This window comes from Panthera onca, chromosome D1 (genome assembly GCF_046562875.1).
Source record: "Panthera onca isolate mPanOnc1 chromosome D1, mPanOnc1 haplotype 2, whole genome shotgun sequence".
NCBI classification, from domain to species: Eukaryota; Metazoa; Chordata; class Mammalia; order Carnivora; family Felidae; genus Panthera; species Panthera onca.
In genome coordinates, this window is record NC_138348.1 from 6,972,552 (window position 1) to 6,994,851 (window position 22,300).

The 22,300-nt window shown below is 55.7% G+C and overlaps 1 protein-coding gene across 1 annotated transcript; it reads right to left on the bottom strand.

The window, feature by feature from the left end:
* Positions 1 to 4,736: 4,736 nt before the first annotated feature.
* On the bottom strand, positions 4,737 to 12,624 carry CDC42EP2 (CDC42 effector protein 2). The gene is made up of 2 exons (XM_060607209.3): positions 12,490 to 12,624; positions 4,737 to 7,369 (listed from the first exon to the last, which is right to left on the bottom strand). Exon 2 carries the CDS (start codon positions 6,997 to 6,999, stop codon positions 6,355 to 6,357), a length of 645 nt encoding a protein of 214 aa, XP_060463192.2. The 5' UTR covers positions 7,000 to 7,369; positions 12,490 to 12,624; the 3' UTR covers positions 4,737 to 6,354.
* Positions 12,625 to 22,300: the final 9,676 nt, after the last annotated feature.

Below are 22,300 nucleotides of genomic sequence, written 5' to 3' on the forward strand. Positions count from 1 at the left end.
TATCTCTCCCCCTCTCTCAAAATAAACATTAAAAAAAAAGTACAGTATGTGTGTGGCCTGAATGTTTGTGCTCCTCCCAGTCATATGTTGAAGCCCTAACCCCCAGTATGATGGAGGGTATTTGGAGGTGAGGCCTTTGGGAAGTGATTAGGTTTAGATGAGGTCATAAGGGTGGGACCCTCTTGATGGGATTAGTACCCTTATAAGAGGAAGAAGACAGATACCTCTCTCCTTGAGGAAAGGCCATGTGAAGTCATGACAAGAGGCAGATATCTACAAGTCAGGAAGTGCGCTCTCATCAGAACCCAAATCTGCTGGCACCTTGATCGTGGAGTTCCCAGCCTCCAGGATGGTAGAAATAAACGTCTGCTGCTTAAGCCCCCCAGTCTGTGATATTTTGTTATAGCAGCCCAAGCCGACTAGGATAGCATACTAGCACTGAAGCTGAACATACACAAATCCTATGGTCCGGCAACTCCACTCGTGGATACATACACCAAAAAAGCATGCACAAGAATGTTTACCACGGCGTTCATTGTAATAGTTTCAAACTGGAAAAAACCAATGCCCGCAACAGTACAATAGACTGGGCAAAATGGAGAGAATAAGTTATCGTTATACAACAATGTGAATGAATCTCAAAAACTTAACACTGAATAAAAGAAGCCAGTTTCAAAAAAGGACATATTGTATGATTCCATTTATATAAAGGCACACAAATAGGCACATTAATCCATGGAGTCAAAACCCAGGAGACTAGTTATCTTTGGAGGATAATGACAAGAGGGGGCAAGAGGTAGCTACTGAGGTCCTAGTAATGTTCTTTTTTTTAATGTTTACTTTTTTGAGAGAGAGCACATTAGAGTGGGGGGGGCAGACAGGGAGAGGGGGACAAATTATCTGAAGTGGACTCTGCACTGACAGCAGAGAGCCTGATGTGGGGCTCGAACTCACTAACTGTGAGATCATGACCTGAGCCGGAGTCAGACGCTTAACTCACTGAGCCACCGAGGCACCCCATGTTTATTTATTTTTGAGAGAGAGAGCGCAAGCAGGGGAAGGGCAGAGAGATTGGAGCCAGAGGATCCAAAGTGGGCTCTGTGCTGGCAGCAGTAAGCCCTATGTGGGACTCGAACTCATGAACCACGAGATCATGACCTGAGCTGAAGTCAGAGGCTTAACCAACTGAGCCAGGCGCCCCTATAGTAATATTCTTTTTCTTCGTCTGGGTAGTGGGTACGTAGGTTTGTTAATAATTTAGTTATTTGTTAATAATTTTATTATTATTACTATTTTACATGGGGAAGTTGAGTAGAGTTTAATAATATAAGTTTTTACAAAGATACAAACACGGGAAGCAAAAATAATATAAAAACAGGGAGGGGGACAAAACATAAGAGGCTCTAAAATATGGAGAACAGAGGGTTGCTGGAGGGGTTGTGGGAGGGGGGATGGGCTAAATGGGTCAGGAATCTACTCCTGAAATCATTGTTGCACCATGTGCCAACTAATCTGGATGTAAATTATAAAAAGCAAATACATTATAGAAAGAAAAAAAAAAGTGGACCCATCCTCGTAATGCCTCAGGACACCTAGCTGAAGCAATCATATTTGGTACCGAATCATAGACTTTAGGAAGGAATTTACCGTCATCCCAGTCCTCAAATTATGTCTAAAAATGTTTTTTTCAAATATGACAAAGATAACCAGGCACACAAAGAAAAAAGAAACCTTTCACAAGAACCAGTACAAAAAATATAAAACACAAACTGACTCAAAGATTTAACATGTTGGAATTATCTGATGCTGACCGTAAAATAACATTGCTACTGCATTTAAAGGAGTTAAAAACGAGCATAAGAACATCTTCAGGGGACAAGTACTTATTAAGAAATGCCACAACAGAATTTTAAAACAACAACATAGAACTTCTCCAACGGAACCATAAAATAACCAAAATTAAAAACACAATGAATCCTTTAAACAAATTACTCACAGCTGAAGAGAGAACATAGAAACTAGAAAATAGGTAGGCAGAAATTGTCCCTAACATTGCACAGAAAGACAAAAGAACAGAAAATAGAGAATTAGAGCAGAAACATAGATACATAGAGAGATCTAATATACATTTAGTTGGGGCGTCAGAGGGTAGGGAGAAAGGGGGCCGAGGCAGTATTTAAAGAGAAAATAATCGATAATTTCCCAACAATAATGAAAGATGTGAATCCACAGATTGAAGAAGTCAAATAAAACCAAAACTGAGCTAAATCAAGACTTCATGGAGGCACCTGGGTGGCTTAGTCGGTTGGGCACCTGACTCGGGTCGTGGTCTCATGGTTCGTGGGTTCGGGCCCTGCGTTGGTCTCCATGATGGAGGCATGGAGCTTACTTGGGGTTCTCTTTCTCTCTTTCCCCCTCTCTGCCCCTGCCCCCTCTCTCCCTCTCCATCTCAAAATAAATGAATAAACTTAAAAAAAAAAGAAAAAGACTTCCTGGAAATGAATGCTAGAGCACTTGGGATGAACTATCATAATGTCCGCAACTTATTTTCAAAAGGTCAGAAAAAAAAAGTTTTTATAGGCAAAGAGATAAAGGAAACGATAAAGATAAAGGGGAGCCTGGCCGGCCCAGTTGATAGAGCATGTGCGACTCTCAATTTCAGAGTTGTAGGTTCGATCCCCACATTGGGGGTAGAGATTACTTTTTTTAAAAGTCCTTAAAAAAATTCTTGAAGGAGTCCGTAGCTTCTACGTATGTTTCTTTTCTCGCTGCATCAAGTATATTTTTATATATTTTAATTCTCCCATTCTTGTCTCCTGCTTTCCACTCTTGAATATAGGGTGTATTGGCGATAACTAACTTTATAGCACAGTTCAGAGTTTGCAAAGTATTGAGATGGGGCTGGTAAAAAAAAATTGCAGGAGGAATGAACATCTCGAATTCCTGGACTTGCAAGTGGATGTGATCATTGACAAGATATTGAGTCATCTCCCTTTGGAAAAAGAGCGAATCTGTTTTCGACAGAAATAGGAATAGATCCATTCTACTAGGGAGGTTTATATTATATTATAGTAAGTCACGCATGAATGTTGGGGGTCTAAGACAGCAGACTGTACGGACATTTGTCTTTTTTTTTTTTTTTTTTGGCTGTCCAATGACTTCTCTATCGGGGGGAAATTCCTTTTTGTGGGTGGTATTTGTAGGGCATGGTGCCTGAACAGCACTGTACAAGCTGAAGAGGAAAGATCCATCTTTCCATCCCTGGCTACCTTGGTGCAAGCAGGTGTTTCTAGTTCAGTTAGTCTGATGCTTCAGGCCCCCTGCCCAAGTCCCTTTCTCCAGCCGGACACAGCAGCTCCGAGTGGTTTCCTAGGTCTCTTGGGTTGGTGCCCGATGCAGGGTGGGTGGGGGACAGTTCCAGGGGACCTAGGGCAGGCATGTCTCCGTCCCATGGCCACTCTGGCCTTGACTCTGGTCCAGGGTGAGGTGCAGCCTTCCAACTGGGTAAAGCTGTAAGGAAGGTTTCCTTTTTTCTTGTCTTCCAAGGGAAGGGACAAGCCGTTCAAGCCCTGAGAGGGAGCCTACAGGCAAGAAGCTGCTGGCCCTTCAGCTCCCCACCTTTGGTCTGCACACTTGACCAGTTCTGATACAGAACTTCTGTTGGGGCAAGAAGGTTGCAGTGGAGTATAGGCTTTGGGGCGTCACAGGCCCGGGTTAAAGCCCCACAACCTATAGTGAAACCCCTAATCTCTAAATGACGGCAGAACTTTCAGACTAAAAGGAGAAAGTTGAGCAGGGTTGTAAAATGGTGCACCTGCCATGGAAAAGAATATGGTGGTTCCTCAAGAAATTCAACACAGAATGAGGGTATGATCTAGCAATTTCCGCGTCTGTGTATGGACCCAAAAGAATTGAAAGCAAGGACTCAGACAGGTATCTGTACATCCGTGTTCATAGCAGCATTATTCACAATAGCCCAAAGGTAAAAACAACGCATGTGTCCACTGATGGATGAATGGATAGACGAAATGTGGTCTAGAGGGACAATGGAATGGTATTCAGCCTTTAAGAGAAGGAACTGTCAACACCCGCCATAGCGTGGATGCACCTCAAAGAGGTCATGCCGAGTGAAATAAGACGATCACAAGAGGACAGATACTGTGTGACTCCACTGATTTCAGGTCCCTAGAGTAGTCAGATTCATAGAGACAGGAAGTAGACGGTGGTTGCCAGGGGCTGGGGGAAGGGAGAATGGGGCGTTAGCGTTTAATGGGTGTGGAGTTTCACTTTGGGAAGACGAGAAAAGTTCTGAAAGGGACGGTGGTGATGGTTGCAGAATAACTTGAATGGACTTAATACCACTGAATTATGCACTTACAAATGGTTAAAATGGTACATCTCATGTTGTATAGATTTCCCCCCCCCTCCCCCCCCCCCCCCCCCCCCAGCCCAAGCAAAATGCCTCCTGGTCAAATTCAGCCTCCGCGATGAAATCTGACACAGGAACTGGAGGCCAGAGGCTGGGGGTGAGGTGGGAGTCTGGGATCCACAGGGTCAGAAGGATGAAGAACCAGCGGAGAATGGAAGAAGGGGAAACTGAGGCTTGAACTTGCCTCCAGCTGCCCATGTGGTCTGTACCAATCAGACACCAAGCCCCATCTTAACACTCTCCCCACCTCCGTCCTCACTGTCCCTGCCTCGTCCAGTCCTCCTCACCCTGCACTGGCTTCCTCCGTTTTGACCTTTGGTCCGTCGTTCATGGGCCTGGGTGGTGACCCTTCTAGAACCCGGATCTGACCATGTGTCTCTCCTGCTTAAAATCTGTCTGCAGCCCCCCACTGCCTCCGCTCAGCCTAGCAGGCAAAGCTGTTCCCAGCTGACTCCAACCTGCTTTTCGTGCTTCACAGTCCTCTCGTTCCCAACCTCCGAGTTCCTTTATGTCCGTAGCCATTTTTGGATACCCTCCCTGTGGCGATTCCTAAGTGTTATCCCTAGTTTTCCCCACAACCCTGCACGGTAGGTCCCACTGACTACCTCTTAGAGATGTGGAAACAGTCTCACATAGTCTAGGTCATACTCTTAGATCTCTGCTCTTTTCACCACACGGCGGCTCCTCTGTCATTCACTCTGGTGCCCCAGTGCCTTTGCTTATGCACAAGCGTATCTCAGCCCTCAGGTCTGGCTCAGAATCACATCTATCCTAATGGGCCCTGACACCAGTTGCGTGTCGGCCCGAAGCATTCGCGATCGTGTTTTCTTCACAGTGTTCAGCCCAGTTGGCACTCGCCCTACTTGCTTACAAATTCAATATCCTTTTCCCACTGGAATATAAGCTACAGGAGTGGGGATCGCGGCTGTGTGAAATCCCCGGCACCTGGAGCACGCCTGGGTGCCCTGTAGGTGGCGATGAGCCCGCTGACAGGCACTGTTGGGTCCCTCCCAGCTCCAGGCCTGGCCGGTCCCGCCCGCGTGCCCCCTTAGTCTTTGGAAGCTGGAGAAGCTGCTGGTCCCTTGCACTAGGCCTTGGGGTTACTCTTTCGCTCTTGGGCCTCCCCCGGTAGACCCCAGCAGCCTGGGCACTGCGCCCGGACGACGCCAGTGCTCAGCCCCCTCTTGTTAAGCACCTGAAGCAATATTGCGGTCTCCCTAGGTGGCATTGGTGTATTCCTGCCTCTTTCTCACTATGGGCTTGGGATCGGGTAGAGGCTTCCCAAGGGCAGGGCCCGCCCTGCACACAGCCTTCCGGGAATGGGGTCTCCCCCAGGGTCAGCCCCGGTCGCGGAGGCTGGTCTGTCTTCAGGAGGAAACCCGGGTCGAGGGTGCCGGGAGCACAACTGTCAGCAGCAGCAAGTTTTATTGCGACCAGAATCTCCCGGTCATGTGAGCGAGGGTGGGGCAGGGGGACGTTCGGTCACCAATGCCACGTTCCTAGTCCAGGACAGCGAAGCCAAAGTTCTGGCTGGCTGTGCCTTGCCTCTTCCCCAGCCCCCAGTCAGGGCATCCCATGGGGCTGAGGCAAAGGGGACTCCATTTCGGCGGAGCCTTCATCCAAGGGGTCTCAGGGAAGGAGGAGCAGTTGGGGGGGGGGGGGGTCCAGGTGGCCCGAGATGCTCAGGGCACTTTGGGCTGACTTCTGCACGTGTCCTCGGTGAGCTTTAGGGGAAGGCAATGAGGCACGCTCTGCCCATGAGGAGAGGGTGGGAGCGAGGGAAACAAAGGCTCAAAGAAAAGAAATCACTGGCCAGTGACCACACAGGGGGGCCTAGGGATCCCGACGTCTAGGCCAGGGCTCCATCCACCCCCTGCCTCCAGCATTCACTCCACCCTGAGCACCCGGCCTGGCCAGCCGTGGTCCTATGTGGGGATCTGCACGTGGCCCAGGTCCTGGTCCATGATCTGGAGGACGTCATCCAAGATGGAAGGCCCCAGGTCCACATGCAGGGAGAGCAAGGAGCTGGCATGGGACAGGAAGGGCTCCTCGGCCCCTGACTCGGGCGTCAGCCCATTGTGGGCAGAGCCAGCCTCTGGAATTCTCCAGATGTCCACACTCCCTGCCTCCTGTGAGGAAGGCTGTGGGGAAGGCTGTGGGGTCTCCAGGTGCAGGCGAGGGGGTTTGGGTGGGGCCTGAGTTGTGGGCAAGGTGAGGGCCTGGGGCCCCCCGATGACAGGGAGGGAGATGGCGTTCTTGAGCAGAGGGGACGGCCCGTCGGGGAGCTCCCGCCCACACAGCGTGGCGGTGCGGGTGAACTGGAACGGGAGGTCCAAGGTGCCGTCCTCCTCGGGTCCCTCGACCGCCGTCCCTGGCAGGAGGTGGAACTTGCCCTGCAGGAAGGAGATGTCACCGAACATGTCGCTGCCACCGCCGCTGCCGATATGAATGGTGTGTCGGAAGTCCCCCAGCGGCGGGCTGATCATGTCCGAGGACAGCAGGTCCCGCAGCTTCTCCTTCTTGCCCTTGCGGCTCCCGCGCTTTAGATAGATGGGCACCTTGGTGGACATCGCGATCTCCGCGCCCGGGGCCGGGCTGCAGGGGCTGGGGACGGCGCACCCTCGGGGACCACGGCCTCCGGCTGCCTCTTCTCACCACCTCAGCCGGACACACCCAGAGGGGGGGTTTTTGGACACCCAAACGTTGCCCAAGGGCCAAGACAAGGGTGTGGGGCGTGACTGAAGTTGGCCGGAGGGATGAGAAAAAGGACGATTAAGGATCAGTGAAGTCAGAGGGCTGAGATAACAAAGATCACTCTCTCCCAGAAGAGTGGAAAATGCTCTGGAAAATTAGCAGCAGAAAGGTGGCGCTCTGGTGGGCAGCACCGGGCCCTCCGGTCTTGTTCTCGCAGGCTCCCCGGTCCGGTCTGGGGCTGAAGAGCTGAAATACCAGAGGTATGAGTCAGGGACAGAAGGACAAAAGTCAGAGGCATCCGTCTCATTTCTGGGCCCCCTGCGTCAGCCCCGGGAGCCCGAGTGGGGCCACTCTCCTGCGGAAACCCTGCGAGAAGTTTGTGGTCATTTACAGACTCACTGCACCTTAGAGCCTGGATCACCAGCACCGAGCCCCTCCCTTTATGAGTGGGGAAACTGAGGCCCGGCAACGTGAGTGATGGGCCCAAAGTCATATACAAAGTCATATCCTGGCTCTGGTCCCTTGCCTGGGGTCCATGGCTCTGCTCATCACCCCCTATCGCACATCAGCTGTGCCCCAAGACATAAGAATCAAGTTGTGTGTGTGTGTGTGTGTGGTGGGGGGGGGAGGGTCTCAGACTTGTCTCAATCACGTACTTGACAAAGGAGAGAGATCTTGTAACCCCTGTCTCACCCACCCTGTCTGTGCCAGACCTGGACACACAGGAGGTGTTCAGCCCGCAGGGCTGAATGACGGACACCTCTGTTCGGCCCAATCTCGTCCCACCTAGAAGTGAGGGCACCTCGGAGTTTCTCTTTTCTCCTCCAGGTTAGCAGTTCCTACCTGTGGGAGTGAGTCCAACATAGTTACTGTCCCTCCCCCCTGCCCAGCACCTAAGGGGAAGGTGGAGTGGAGGGTGCAAATACTTTGGGGGCTCTGCTCTGTGCCCAGCATTTTGCTAAGTTCTTTGCAAACGCATCTCATTTAATCAGAGCAAGCTATCACCCCATTTCAAAATTTGAACCAGAGGGGCACCTGGGTGGCTCGGTTGGTTAAGCGCCTGACTCCTGATTTCGGCTCAGGTCGTGATCTCATGGTTCGTAAGATCAACCCCGAGTTGAGGATTCTCTCCCTCCCTCTCTCTCTGCCTCTCCCCTGCTCACAATCTCTCTCAAAATAAATAAAATTTGAACCAGAAACATTTTGGAGGGATTTGCACAAGGCATTGCCGAGGGAGGGAAGCAAAAGGCAAAAATGTAGTAGAGAAGATTCCATTTCTTTTTCTTTCTTTCTTTCTTTTTTTCTGAGAGACAGAGAGACAGAGCTTGAGCGGGGGCGGGGCAGAGAGAGAGGGAGACGCAGAATCTGAAGCAGGCTCCGGGCTCTGAGCTGTCAGCACAGAGCGTGATGCAGGGCTCGAACTCACAAACTGTGAGATCATGACCCGAGCTGAAGTTGGAGGCTTAACCGACTAAGCCACCCAGGAGCCCCTAGAAGACTCCATTTCTGACAGCAGTGATCAACTCCCCTCCCTCTACCCCTTCCCTGTATATATATGCATGTGTGTGTACCTACATACACAGGTCGGCATTGGATTATATCCTAGATAAAAAGAGAGAAGAGGCGTGCCTGGGTGGCTCAGTCAGTTAAGCATCCAACTTTGGCTCAGCTCATGATCTCACGGTTTGTGGGTTCAAGCCCCTTGTCAGGCTCTGTGCTGACAGCTCAGAGCCTGGGGCCTGCTTCAGATTCTGTGTCTCCCTCTCTCTCTGGCCCTCCCCTGCTCGTGCTCTGTCTCTCTCTCTCTCTCAAAAATAAATAAGCATTAAAAAGAGAGAGAGAGGGAAGAATCTGGAAGGCCAGCACCAGGTTGTCATATGGGTTTTGTAGATTGGGATGGGGGGCAGGGATGGGGTGTGAGGTCAGTGATGTGGGAGGAAGGATGTCCTCAGTCAAAATTATCTGTAATATTTGCCACTGTTACTATAAAATGATATATGCAAATACGAAAAGGATGATTGCCATCATGTTGGTGGTGCTCTCAAGGTGGCAGAATTTCAGATGACTTTGCCTTTCTTTTCTGTACTTTTTTATAAGCTCAAATTCTTTCTTTTTCAGTTTTTAAAAATATTTTTTATTTTAGGGGTGTCTGGCTAGCTCGGTCAGTTAAGCGTCCAACTCTTGGCTTCAGCTCAGGTCACAATCTCATGGTGTCCTGAATTCGAGCCCTGCATCAGGCTCTGTGCTCACAGCGCGGAGCCTGCTTGGGATGTTCTCTCTCCCCCTCTCTCTCTGCCCCTCCCCTGCTGCCTCTCTCTCAAAATAAAATAAATAAACTTAAAAGATTTTTTTTAATTAAAAAAATAAGTAATATTTTTATTCTAGAGATTGAGAGAGAGAGAGAGAGAGGGAGAGAGACTACGAGAGGGGGAGAGGGGCAGAGGGAGAGAGAGAGAAGCAGGCTCCAGCTCAGCATGGAGCCCGCCACGGGGCTTGATCCCACGACCCTGGGATCAGGACCTGAGCTAAAATAAAAAATTGGACGCTCGACCGACTGAGCCACCCAGGCGCCCCTCAAATTCTTAATGATAAACACATGTATTATTCAGGTGCACATATTATCCATGTAATCAGAAAAAATAAGCTATTTTTAACGTGGAAAAAACAATGCAACCTGGAGGGGGTGTCATGCCAGCTTAACAGAAAAAGGAAGCATTACAAGCACTCAACGGCGTTCCCACAGCTGTTGGAGGGTTGGCCTCCTACGTGGCCACAAGAGAGCCCACATGTAGAAGCAGAGCACGGAAGGCAAAGAAAGAAATTTGTCCAAGGTCATCCAGAGGGTAACCAGATGAGCGCCCCCCTCTCCCACTGCCCAGGCGGGCAGGGGCTGAGCAGGTGGGAAATGGGCCAGGGAGGGGCGGGGCCACAGCCGGGAGGCCAGGCGGCCCCATTCTCCGTCCTGGGCAGGGCGAGGAGGGAATGAGGGGGCCGGCAGGAGGGAGCCGGAAGGAGGAAGGAGCATGCAGGACAGGCAGAGTCCCAACTCCCAGCCCGGGCCCTCATTCAGGAAACCCCACCCCAGGACCGGACACCCTAGGTCAGTCACACTGAGCCACAGAGACCGGACATCTTGCCCCTCCCTGAGCACCTGCAGCTTAACAGGAAACAAAGGAATGACTCTCCAGTGGCGAAATTCCAGCTAAGCTTGGAAGGAGCTGGGGGGAGGGGGGGGGAGGCAGTGGGCGCCTCAAGGTCGTGGAATCCCGTCCCTCACTCATCTAGCAGACATTCACCTGTGCCCACCACGCCGGACCTGGGGGGCCCCAACACACATCCTACCGGCCTCCTTGATAGGCGAGCGGCCCTGAGACAGCCTTTCCTTCCTTTCCAGCCATGAAGAGTGGGGCCGACTGGTGGGGTTTGTCGTCCCCCCTCCCCCGGCCCCCCTCCGCTCATCACATAGGGCGCCAAGACAGCCTGAGTATTTCCACAACAGATCAGGCGTCCCTGACAGCTGTCTCACTCGGAGCCAGCCGTACCCGCCCAATTCCAGATGTGGGGAGAACTGAGGCTGAGGGGGAAGGGTTGGGCCAGCATCAAGCCACCCAGGGGAGAGCTGGGAACGGCAATCATCAAGCCCCAAGTATTCGGATTTGGCAAGCGTGAGACCCCAGGCTCCAGCTGCCCTTGCAGAGTCCCCACTTTTACGCTCCCAGGCACAGCACAGTGGGCGTCACGGCTGCCTTTTGCAGGGGCAGAAGCTGAACCTCAGAGACCTTAACGTTGCTGAGGTCACCCAGCTGCGAAGAGAAAGAGGGGGCACTAGTACCCAGCCAGGTCCCGTGGCTCTGACGCAGTAGGCCACCCGACCTCTGAAAACTGCTTGCAGGGAAGGAGAGAAACAGGCTCCCAGCTGGGCTGGGGCCACTGGGTCCGCAGGCCTCCTCCTTGTAAGTCCTACCGGTCGTCTCCGTCTCCCCAAACTTGCGTGGCTCCAGAGAGATGAGAATGAGCTCTTCGCCAGGACAGGGTATGAGGGGCTGGAAGTGGTGGCTTCCCTCAGCAGTGGGCGGAGCAGAGGGGAGCCAGCCCAGCCCTGTGGGCTTGCTCTGGCCAGGAGCCCTGGGCCTCCTCCGGAGCAAAGACTTCCTCTAGGCACAGCCCCTCCTGCCCTGAGGAGTACTAGCCCACTGCCTACCAAGGTCCAAAGAGCAGCCCTCACTCTGTGACTTTGGGCAAGACGCCTCTCCTTTCTGGCCTTCACCTTTCCCATCTATAAAATGGGCTGACGAGGCTACTGGAAGACCCTATTGCCACAGTGCAAGTGAGAGCAGAGGTACAACAGACAGGGTTAGCGGGTCGCTGTCAGCCCTGTCATTCATTCAGCCAATAACTGTAGGTTTTCCGGGGACAGTGCTCCGAACAAGAGCCCCCATCCTCCTAGCGTCCGCCTTCTGCTCTGGAGGCAGTCTACGCAGAGTCCCCTTTGCGGGCCACGGGAGGTCTGGTCGCCCCGGGTCCCTGTGCAGAGTGGCGCTCGGCTCCACGGCCGCTAGGTGGCGCGCTCGCTCGCTCGCTCTGTCGCCTCGCTTCCCAGAGGAGTCCCGGCGCGCACCAGGGTCTCCAGCGCGCTTCGGGCTCCAGGCAGGGCCCCCCCAAGGAGCTGCACGTTCGCGTACCAGATGCGGATTGTCTGAGGGATCTTCTTCTCTTGGGGTGTTCTGGTCTCACAACACGACAGTAGAGGGGGAAAGGGGCGATCGGGGACCTTGCCAGGGTCTCCAAGCTCTGGGAGGAGCTTGCCCCGTGCTTTCCGGCCTGGGCGATGTCCGAGTGTCCGCTAGGCGCAGGGCCAGACCTCGGGCGTGCAGGCCCCCACCCCTGGCTCCCGTGGGTCCTGTTCCTCAGCCCCAGCTCGGGTTCAGCGCAGACCCCTCCCCGCCCTCTGCCCGAGCGCCCAGCCCGGATCCGTTTCAGGACACTCGCGGCCGCGGCTAAAGATAGGAGGACACCTCACCATCGACTAAAAATACGACCCCTAGCCCGGGCGGGGACGGTGGGCGGCGGGAGGGCGCTCCCACGTCCCGAGTGTGAGACGGGGACGAGGGCTCAGGGTGAAGGGCGGGACCGCGAGTTCGCGATCTGGATGCGCGGCGCCTCGCAGGCGGAGGGGGCGCGGGCGTGGCCGCCTGGACCCAGGCGCGGGCGGGAAACACGGTGGAACCCGAGGTTCCCGGGAAAGGACCTGCGCGGAGGTGACACAGGGACCCGGGTGCGACCCAGGACGGGGCGCCACGGGGGTGGTCCGCTGGGGGGCCCCCTGGGCGTCGCGGAAGGGCGGCAGAGTCCCGGCCGGAACTCACCTTAAGGCGCTCAGGCGGCGGACCCGCGGGCTGCGAAAGCTCTGGAGCTGGACCGCGAGGCTGTGGGACGCGTTCCCGGCTGTGAACTCAGTGCGATCCGTGGCCCCTGAGGCCCCGCCCCTGGCCCGCGGAGCCAATGCTGGGGCCGCCCCAACCAGGCCCGCCCACAGCCCCGCCCCACTCCGAGCCCCGCCTGTGCTCCCCCTTTGGTGGCGCGGCGCCCGGGTCCAGCAGCCGCGCGGACGTGGGGTGCAGTGCAGGCTCGGACGGCTGCGGGCCAGGCGGTGTCGGGTGCCCGGGCTGGACTCCGTAGACTCTGGCTGTGCCTGTCGGGGACAAACTCGGTGTTAGAAGGGCCGAGGGCGCGGCAGCCGGAAGGCCGAATTATAGTTCGTCAGAATTCACCGAGCGTCCTTGGACCCGTTCGCTCCCTGAAGGGCTGGGTCGGGCGAGGCGCCCGCGCCAAGTGTATTCAGTGACCACTAAGGGAATGAATGAGGCCTTGGAGGCTCCCGAGTTAAAATACTACAAACTTGCGAGAGCTTTCAGGAGTTTACTTCTCCCTAGAAAAGAGGGCACTGAGGGTGTGCTGGCAGAGTGGCCTGGGTACGCCCGTTTGTCAGTCTAGGTGGCTTCTGGGTCAGGGGGTGGAATCCATACTTAGACTCGTTCCGTCTTCGTTTGTTTCATTCATTCATTCATTCATTCATTCATTCATTCATTCCTTCGGTACTAGAAGCATTTATTGAAGGGCAGGCCCTGCACAGGGCCCTGGAGATAGAGGAAGGAAACTGCCCTTGCTGCATTCAGTGATCCAACAGACACTTGAGCATCTAGCAGGGACCAGGTGTGGTTTTTGTCGCTGGGGATGCAGCGCCCCAGGAAAGACGGAAGACTGAAGTTCAGGGCCCTGATAGTGATCTGCTCCTCCAGAAAGCGGAAAGCGGAAGACTTTGGGCTTTAGGCCTTCCTCCTGCCTCAGGCTTCTCACCCAGCCATTGTCCCCACTGCCCTGCCCACCCCCCCCCCCCCCACCACACACCCCCAAACACAACCCTGGGAGAAGACACAGCACTGTGCCAAGCCTTAAGCACTACCCCTGGGCCTGCAAGAATGTGGCTGAGGCACAGCCCCCTACCCTCTGTCTGCTGAGAGTCCTCCTTCGGGGGAAGGAGATTGGGAAGGGTCGAGAACTCCATTCAGAGCTGGTGACAAAACAGAAAGTTGCAGGGATGGAAGTTTGGACAGGCAAAGACACTCACCCAAGACCACATGAAACTGGGAACCAGTTCCAAAACTCTTTGAAGAGTTGTTTGTTTTTTTTTTTTTTTTTCGGAGGGGGTTATTGGGGAGCACTGGGGGATGGGTAGAGAGCAGCGGATTTGGCCCCTTCAGCCTGGCCCTAGCCCCTGCTCCCCTCCCTCAGCGACTAGTTAGTCATCTGTCCAGCATGGCTGCCAGCCCACAACTCCTAACCAGGGCCCTTAGCCATAGGAGCCACCGTCTGTGTCCTGGGACTGTTTTAAGTCCACCTGGATGTGACAAGTTTCCATGTACGTGCTCGCTCCCCATACTCCTGCCATCAGCCAGAGCTCGCTCAGGGCCCACACAAAGCCTACATTACATCCAAGGTGTGATTTGTGCCTGGTGGTGGGTTCTGTGCTCTGGAGGCACTCGAGTGAGTGGTTCGTGCTCTCCATTCACAGATGAAGTTATGTCACTTGCCTGGGGCTGGAGGAATCCCTAAGGAGCCAGCTGACGGCGCCTCTCCTGGAGGTTTTGCTGAATAGACAGGATCTTCGCGTACACACCCAGCTGCTGTGGGAGCCCTGCAATTAATGCGCATTTATGAAACAGGATTTCGTTTGCTAAAATTGGCTATTTTACGCAACTTCTCAGGCTGTGTGTAAGGGCCTGAGTGTGGGCGGGGAGGCTGGGATCCTGGGCCAGGGGATGGCCAGGGTGTCCTGCATTTCTGACTCAACAGACATCCAGGCCAGTGCCCCGCCTCCTGTCCCGCCTGCACCCTATGTCCAGGGAATAAAGCCTCAGCCAAGGCCTGGACTGTTCTCATTGGAAGGGCTCCTCTTGGACACTGGTGGCTGAGGGGGCAGGAGCCTGAAGAACATTTGGGAGGGGTTAGAGGCCTTCCTTAGATAGCCTTCCTTGGCTATGATGGAGCAGTGCCTAGAATGGGCTATTCAACTTCCTTCTCCTCCACTGGGAGCTCCCCCTGGCCCTGAGATGGGTCTAGTCTGTTTCTCCCACCCGGTGGCTGCTTCCCCCACTGGGGCCCTGTAATCACCACACAGTGACTGACTCAGCCCTTCCTTCCCCTCCCAGCCCCTTCTTCCTGGAAACCATCCACATCAGCCCCAGCCCCCGTGGGCCCAGAGGGAGAGAATTGGAAGCCGCCTTCTCCAAGGTTAGCTGGGGAGGATGGAGGGGCCGGTGGGGAAGCCCCCCCCCCCCCAAACCAGGCTGGAGCCAGCTCTCCAAGGCCCCACTTACCTGGAGAGCTAGGCCCTGGGAGGCAGGGGGAAAATGTGACCAGGAGTTTGGGGGCAGGTCTGGGGGCAGAGAGTCACAAGGAAAGGGCAGTGATAATCTGGGGGTGGGGGGAACCTGGGGGGGGGGGACCAGTGAGAGGAAACAAAGTATCTGGAAGGGGCCTCAGCACCCCTACCCCCCAGGACCACAGGGCAGCAGGGAGCTGAGCAGGAGCTCAGTCCACCCCTAGGAAGCCTCCCCCATTCCAGCCCGAGCTCAGCCTGCAGGGCCCCATGGCCTCAGCCAACCTCAGGCCTGGAATGGATTTTTCCTTGATTGTTTCTTATTTCCTTCCTCCCCTGGGCTCCTGCCAACTCCAGCCCTGCCCTCCTTGCCCTTCATCCTCCTGTAGAGAACTCTGACCCACCAGAGGCTGGGATTCCAGATGAGAGTCCCCTCGGAACTGCCCCCAGCTTCTGTCTCTGTCTCGAACCCCTCCTGGGGAGTTGGGTGTCAGGGCATTGCGGGGGGACTTTCCTTTGGGTCTGGACTTTGGACCCATGCCCAGAGCCATGGGGGTTTCCAGAGTGGTGACAGCTCTGTCCTAGCAGGGACCAGCCCAGGCATTTCCCCCAGAGGCCTCTGGGAGCATCCAAGCCGCATGGCTCTCCTTTGGCCTGGGGATCACGGAGTCAGCCGGGGTCTTCTCCAACACTTCCCACCTCTCCAAGACATCTTGTCAGTGTTCATTTTGAAAACTCCTATTTGTATCTACCTCTTTTGCCTAGGGCTGTGCTGGACACAGAATGGCCAAGGCTGGTCCCCAGCCCTCAGGGAACAGATAACCCCAAATGAAACAAGTAACCAATTCTAAAATAGCACATTCTGTGCCATAAAGGAGGGCCTTGAGGGTAGAGGCTGGCTCTGACTCACTTCTAACTGTCCCAGGCCAGCATGGATGAGGCTCAGTCAGTGACTGCGGAGTGAAAGAAGAACTAATAAGAACAGAAGTGAGAAGGATTCGATACGCTAGAGGGGAGGAAGCAGATGGGAGTGTTGCAGAAACTGCAAGGAGGAGGGGATATTTGAGCAGGGTATTAATGGGTGAATAGGAGTTCGCCAGGCAGAGAATAGGAGGGACGTTGCAGGTGGAGTCGGCAGAGACAAAGGCCAAGGCCAGGAGGACTACACGTAGACGCATGGTGTCATCAGGAAACAAGAGACACCCAGCAGACCATGGCATAGGAGAGGGGGACAGTCTAAGAGGGTCGCGGGTGAGCCCTGTTTTCCTTGCCCAGCACCCATCCCTCTTACACTGGTGACCACTACTCCATTTTCCAGAGCCTCCAGTATGACTCAGGCCACTCCCAAGGCAAAAGTGCCCCTCTTACCCCTGTTCCTTAGGCACCCGTTCTCCCAGAAGACAACCAGCGTTATCAGCTTCTTGTCAACGCTTCTAGAGATACGCTTTGCCCATGCAAGCAAAGCCCCTCCCATCTTTTTTACACAAATGGCAACATATAGACAAGTAGGGCCCCAACGTACTGCAGGTCCTGGTGGTGATGGGGGGGGGGGGGGAGGGGGGGGGCGGGGAAGAGGACAGGCTCCACTGTCAATGGCGGTGGAGGTGACTCTGCAGGGCCTGCGGGAAACCGCACCTGATGGAGCCTCTGCTACTCCCACTGTTCCGCGCCTGGCTTTTTTTTCTTTATCGAACCTTCTATTTATGAGCGCACTCCATAGCAGGACACGGAGGGTGTTGTCACCTTCACATGTTTGCTGCCACACAGCGTGCCGGGGGGTCACAGTTTCCCTCCGCAGCTCTCAGCTGGAGCCCGCGTGGGGTGTTTCCAGCCCTTTCCCAGGACAATCTGCGCTGCGGCGGGTCACCTTGTGCAACGGCCGAATCACGCACGCATGCGCACAAGCTGCGCAATCATTCCTACGTGCTTAGGGGGTGAAAGGACGCGCGCAGGTGTCACCTGGTCAGCTCTGTTTGTTTGTGCTTCCAGGGCATGGGCCGGGTGCCAGGCCCCTTTCTCCTCAGCCTCACCAGCATCTGGTCTTCGACCTCTCTGATTTCTTGCAGCCTGAGAGGGAAAAATGAAACAAAGCCAAAGGAGCCTGGGTGTGGTTTTAGTTTGTGTCTCTTATGATAAGGGAGTTTGGCCGCCTGTTCGGAGGCTTTAGGGCCATTCCTCATTCCTTTTCCTGTGGACTGGCTGCACGGTCTTGCTTAGGAGGGTCACTTTGGAGTGTGTGTGTGTGTGTGGGGGGGGGGGGGTGGGTTCTGGAGGGGGGCCGGACCGGGGGCAGGGGCGACTCTGCGGAGAGTCGGTTCGGGAAAAAGACAGAACTTGACTCTGAGCTGTGACGTAAAAGCCAGAGTTGGAGATAATAAAGTAGAAAGATTGGAATTTGGTGACACACCGGCCACGGCGCCCATGGAGAGACAAGGGGGGAGTCGAGCCCAGTCCAGGGAGGTGACTCAGAGTGGGGAGGGTGGGGCAGGGAAGGGAGGAAGGTGCGGCCACCGAGGAAGATGGAGGGTCCTGGGGGAGAAGATGATGTGCCACCTGCCCATTCTCCACCTGGCATCGTGATTGAGGTGCCACATGCCCCTGCTGACAGGCTTCCGGGTCCACAGTCCCTGGGCGGGGCCCCTACCACCTGCTCCCCGGCCCCCACTCCCCCCCCCCCCCCACTGCAGGGGCGGCCCCTTGCGCCTGCTCCGCCCTTCACCTCACCTGGCCCCTCGCAGGCCTGGGGGGCATCTCAGCTGGGGACTCTCTCCCTCAGGGAAGCCTTCCGAACCCCCGGTTGATGTCAAGTCCCCATGTGGCACCCTCGGAGAAACCCTGGGCCACTGTCGCACCCGCGCCACCGTCAACTGATTCACGCGCACCCCCCGCTGGACAGTAGCCTCCAGCGTCTCCCCAGAGTGCCTGCAACATAGTAGGTACCTGAGGGAGGAACAGAGGAACGAATCCGCGGAAGAATGGCAGGGTGCTGGGGACAGCGAGAAGGGGCCGTATAGGAGACAGGGTTTGGGAAGCAAGGGCCTGGAGCCAAGGACCTCTCTGTGGCCCCTCCCCTCCCTGGCGCCCCCTCTGCCCGGCCTGCTTTGCTTTCCTCCACGGCGTTCACCTCCCCCTGTGCCTGGTGTTTGCTTGCTTGGGGTTTCTACACCGGAGGGGAGCTCTGGGTGGGGCAGGCGCTGTCTGGGGTCCCCTCCGAATCCCAACCCGATCCTGACACAGAGCAGCCAGCGTCTGCGAACAGGAGCAAGCGGGCGCACTGATGGGCTCGGGCTCCGGGTCTGCATGGCAGAGGCCGGGGCTTGCTTCTCTCCAGGCGCCCGTGTGGGAAAGGCCGGAGGGAGGATGTGTGGCGACAGAGCATTGCTTCCGCAGGCATCGCCGGTGGGCCTACCGCCCGAGAGAGGCGCTCCGCAGGGACGGGTCAGGTGCCCAGCCCTCGGGAAGCAGGCATCCTGACGGATTCACGGGGGGGGGGGGGGGGGGGGGGGGGTGTTATCGACGGGGACAGGACATGGAGAACCGAGGAGCTGGAGGGACCAGATCATGCTGTGTATATTTTCTTTTCAAGGATTCCCCACACGCGGCACAAGATTTCATACGGGAGAGGAGCCAACGGGAGAGGAGCGTGGACGGGACGATTGATTCTCCGAGCCCTCCTGCCCCTGACTCCTAGCCCTTCCACTCCCATCCGCAGAGGTAAACCACGGTTGCTAGATGTTCTTACTAGATGTTCGAAGGGGCAGAGCACTTGGCGGGGACGGAGTCCTCAAGGGGAACGTGGGCTGCGGGAAGGGCCTGCGGGAATCAGGAATGGCCGCGCCTTCCAGACCCTGGCCCCGTTCTCCTCCTGCTCCTGGAGCAGAGAAGCCAGGAGGGTGCTGCCGCCTGCTTCCTGGGAGAGCGGCTGCCCTGAGGGGCCGCCTCAGCCAGCCCAGCATCTCCCCTTTCCCACCCCTCCGGGGGGCGGGTGACTCAGCCCTGGAGGCCCTGGGTTCCTTCTGAGCAGATGCTTCAGAGTCTGGGAAGATCTGGGAGTGATGGAGCCGGCAGAGGAGACCAGGCTCAGCTGGGCCCTCAGGGAGCAGTGTGCGGGGATGAGGGGTCAGCAGGGTCACGGGGCAGCAGCTGTCCCAGAGACCTCGGAGGGGCCCCTTGGCCCAGGCAGCTGCTGGCCTCTCAGCTGTCAGGCGGGCAGGGGGTGGGGGCAGGGGGCCCGGGGCTTGAGGAGGAGGGTGGGTCTGGGTGGGGGAATCTGGAACTGGCCGTGGGCCCAGGTGGGTCGAAGGGCGAGCTGGCCCCTGGGGGCCTGGCATTTCTAGGGCAGACCCAGAGGGAGCAGATAGGCCCGGCTGCTCAAGGATAGAGGACCCAGGATGACAGAGGGGTCCAAATGTCCCAGTGCAGCTGAGTCCCACCTCAGTGACAGCCACCTCAGTGACCCGCAGACTGGGAGGCCAGGAATGTCAGCTCCACCTCCAGCTACCACCCCCCACCCCTCAGGCAGACCCCCAGTACCTCCCAGTACCTCCCAGTTCGGCAGCTTTTCAGTGCAGTGAGCTTTATGTAGGCGACTCCCAGATCAACCTGTCCGGTCCCCACTCCTTACCAGAGTGCTACTCCTGTCACCGGACAGCCCAGCCCGGTAGCCATTTGGGTGCCCCCCTCAGTCCCAACCAGCCCCCGGTAGTCCCAGGCACATCCCTAAGCACCTCTCCTCAACTCCTTCCTCGCATGCTCCCAGGTCCCTGGGCGGCTACCTGTGACTCCTTTTCGGTCTGTCCTTGTTTACGTGCCAGGTTGGTCAGCGTGGCAGGGTTGGAGAGATGAGGGGTTTGGAGTTGAAATCCCAGCTCCGTCACTTACTCAGGCTGATGACCTCCAACCTCTTAGCACCTGCCAGCAGGGTTTGTTGGGAGTTTGACGCGATCTCTGTGTCAAAGTGCACACAATACATTCTCAGAAACGTTAACTCCCTTGTCTTCCTACCTGAGCTGTGCCTTCTCCGTCTGTGCCCTGGCAGTCATCCCGATCCTGCGGTCCTGGATCAGGCCTTCAATTGTTTTGGTTGCAAATGACAGAATATTCGATTCCAACTAGTTTAAGCAAAAAAAGAGGGGGGTGGTGTTTGTAGCTTAGATTTTGGGGGGCGAGCCTCATTAGAGCTCAGACAACGTGGCCTGGCGCCGACCTCTCCTGGCTCTGTGTCCTCTGGTTTAGTCCATATTCACAATGGGTTTCCCTCATGGCGGCAAGATGGCTGCAGCAGCCCCACCCTTGCGGCTGCCTCTTTTCTACCCCTTCCACGGAAGTCCTGGAGTCATTGTGTTTGCCCTTAGGTCCTGCCCATCCCTGGCCGTTCACCGAGGCCAGGGAGATGCGATGAGCTGCTTGGTTTAGGCAAGGGAGGAGTGAGGAGGGGGGAGTGGTTCCCCACAGGGAAACCGGGGTACTGTTTCCATAGGAATCGAGAGTAGGTACTGGGAGGCTCTGTCTTCCGAGAGCTCTTAGGTGCCTCTGGCCTCCAGCCTCTCCCAGCTTCACTCTGCCCTTTGCGGCACTGCGAGGCCTAAGGCACAGGCCCCATACTGTCCATCTGTTCCACTCAGAAGCCTTTACAAGTTCCCTGGGGTGCACGGAGTCAAGTCCAAACTCCTCTGCGAGGCATTCCTGACTTCGCGGTCTGGCTCCAAAGCTCCATTCCAGGCCCACCACTTCTTTCTGTCCCTCTTTTCCTTTCTCCTTCCTCCTCGCTTTCCTCTTTGCTTGCATTCCTTCCGCCATAAACCCAAAGCCCCTTCTCCACCATTCCTAGGTTCACACAAACACGGGAGCGTCATTCATTTTTTTTTTTTTTTAAAGTTTATTTATTTTGAGAGAGAAAGAGCATGCGCGGGGGAAGGGCAGAGAGAGAGAGGGAGAAGAGAGAATCTTAAGCAGGGTCTGCGCTGTCAGCGCAGAGCCTGACGCGGGGCTCGAACTGACAAACCGTGAGCTACGACCTGAGCCCAAATCGGGTTGGATGCTTAGCCACCTAAGCCACCCAGGTGCTCCAGGGAGCGTCACTCCCAACAGCCCCCAAACTAGAAACAGCCCCAGTGTCCATCACCCCGTTGAGTGAATGAAGAAGATGCCGTCTATCTGTACGATGGGAAATCACTCAAAAAAGGAAAAGAAATTTACTGACACCTGCTACGGTACGGTGACCCCTGAAAACGGGACACTCAGCGAAGCAGGCCACAGAGGACCACGTATCGTATGATTCCATTTCTATGATGCGCCCAGAACAGACAAGTCTGTCGAGGCGGAAAGTAGAGTTGTGTTTTCTAGGGGATGGGGGCAGGGAGGGGGAGGGGTAGTGACTGCTAGTGGGGATGGGGTTTCTTTCAGAGGTGATGAGAATCCTCTGGAATCACATAGTAATGATGTTCAAACAACACTGCGAGTGTACTAAAAACCACAGCATGGTGCCCGTTAAAATGGTAAAGGTGATGCTGCCAGATCTCAACAAATTTTAAAATGTTAACCCCCACCCTGCCCCGCCATCAGTCAAGGCGCTTCATGGTGAGTTCAAAGGCCCAAGTCCGGAGGAAGAGCCCCGTGTGGCCAACCAAGACTGGTTCTTGGGGTGGGGTGGGGGGCTCGGCCAGGAGCCTCAGGGTCAGGGGAAAGGAAATGTGTCCCAAACAGAAATGAAATATCAGCCCAAAAGGCTACTCCCAGCACCAGGGGAAGCTGCAAGACAGGCTGAGCCGGGCTGGGTGACCCTAGGTCAAGGGAAAGGAAACACCAGGTCCAAAGTAGCTGCAGAAAGGCAGAGCAGGATACGGGCCCCAAGGAGCAGAGTCATGGCCCTGCCCCAGCCCCCCTCCGGGTGCCCCCACCGCCCCAAGCCCCCAGTTTTGTTCTGGGGATCCACTTGGGTTCCCCTCAGCAGCTCACCCCTGACCTTCCTAGAGACAGAGCCTGGATTCTAAAAGGTGGCCATGCAAGGGTTAAGCGAGGGCAGCCTCAGGCTCTACCGGCACCAGAAGAGGTGGTTGGTAGCCCGGGTGGCCCTGAGGGGGCACAACAGCTGGGACATGGAGGTGTGGAACTGGGTAAGAGTACAGAGACTTTGTTTCCTCAGGACCATCTGCTCCACCCTAAGGCTTGTGTCCCGAGGACACGGGCACGACCAGGACCAGAGGAGGTGCCATTGAGCAAAAGGGGGTTCTGAAGCAGGTGGATCCCTGGCGCTCTGGCCAGGCCCCGGCTCCTCGGTTTCCTCCACCCACCCTCCT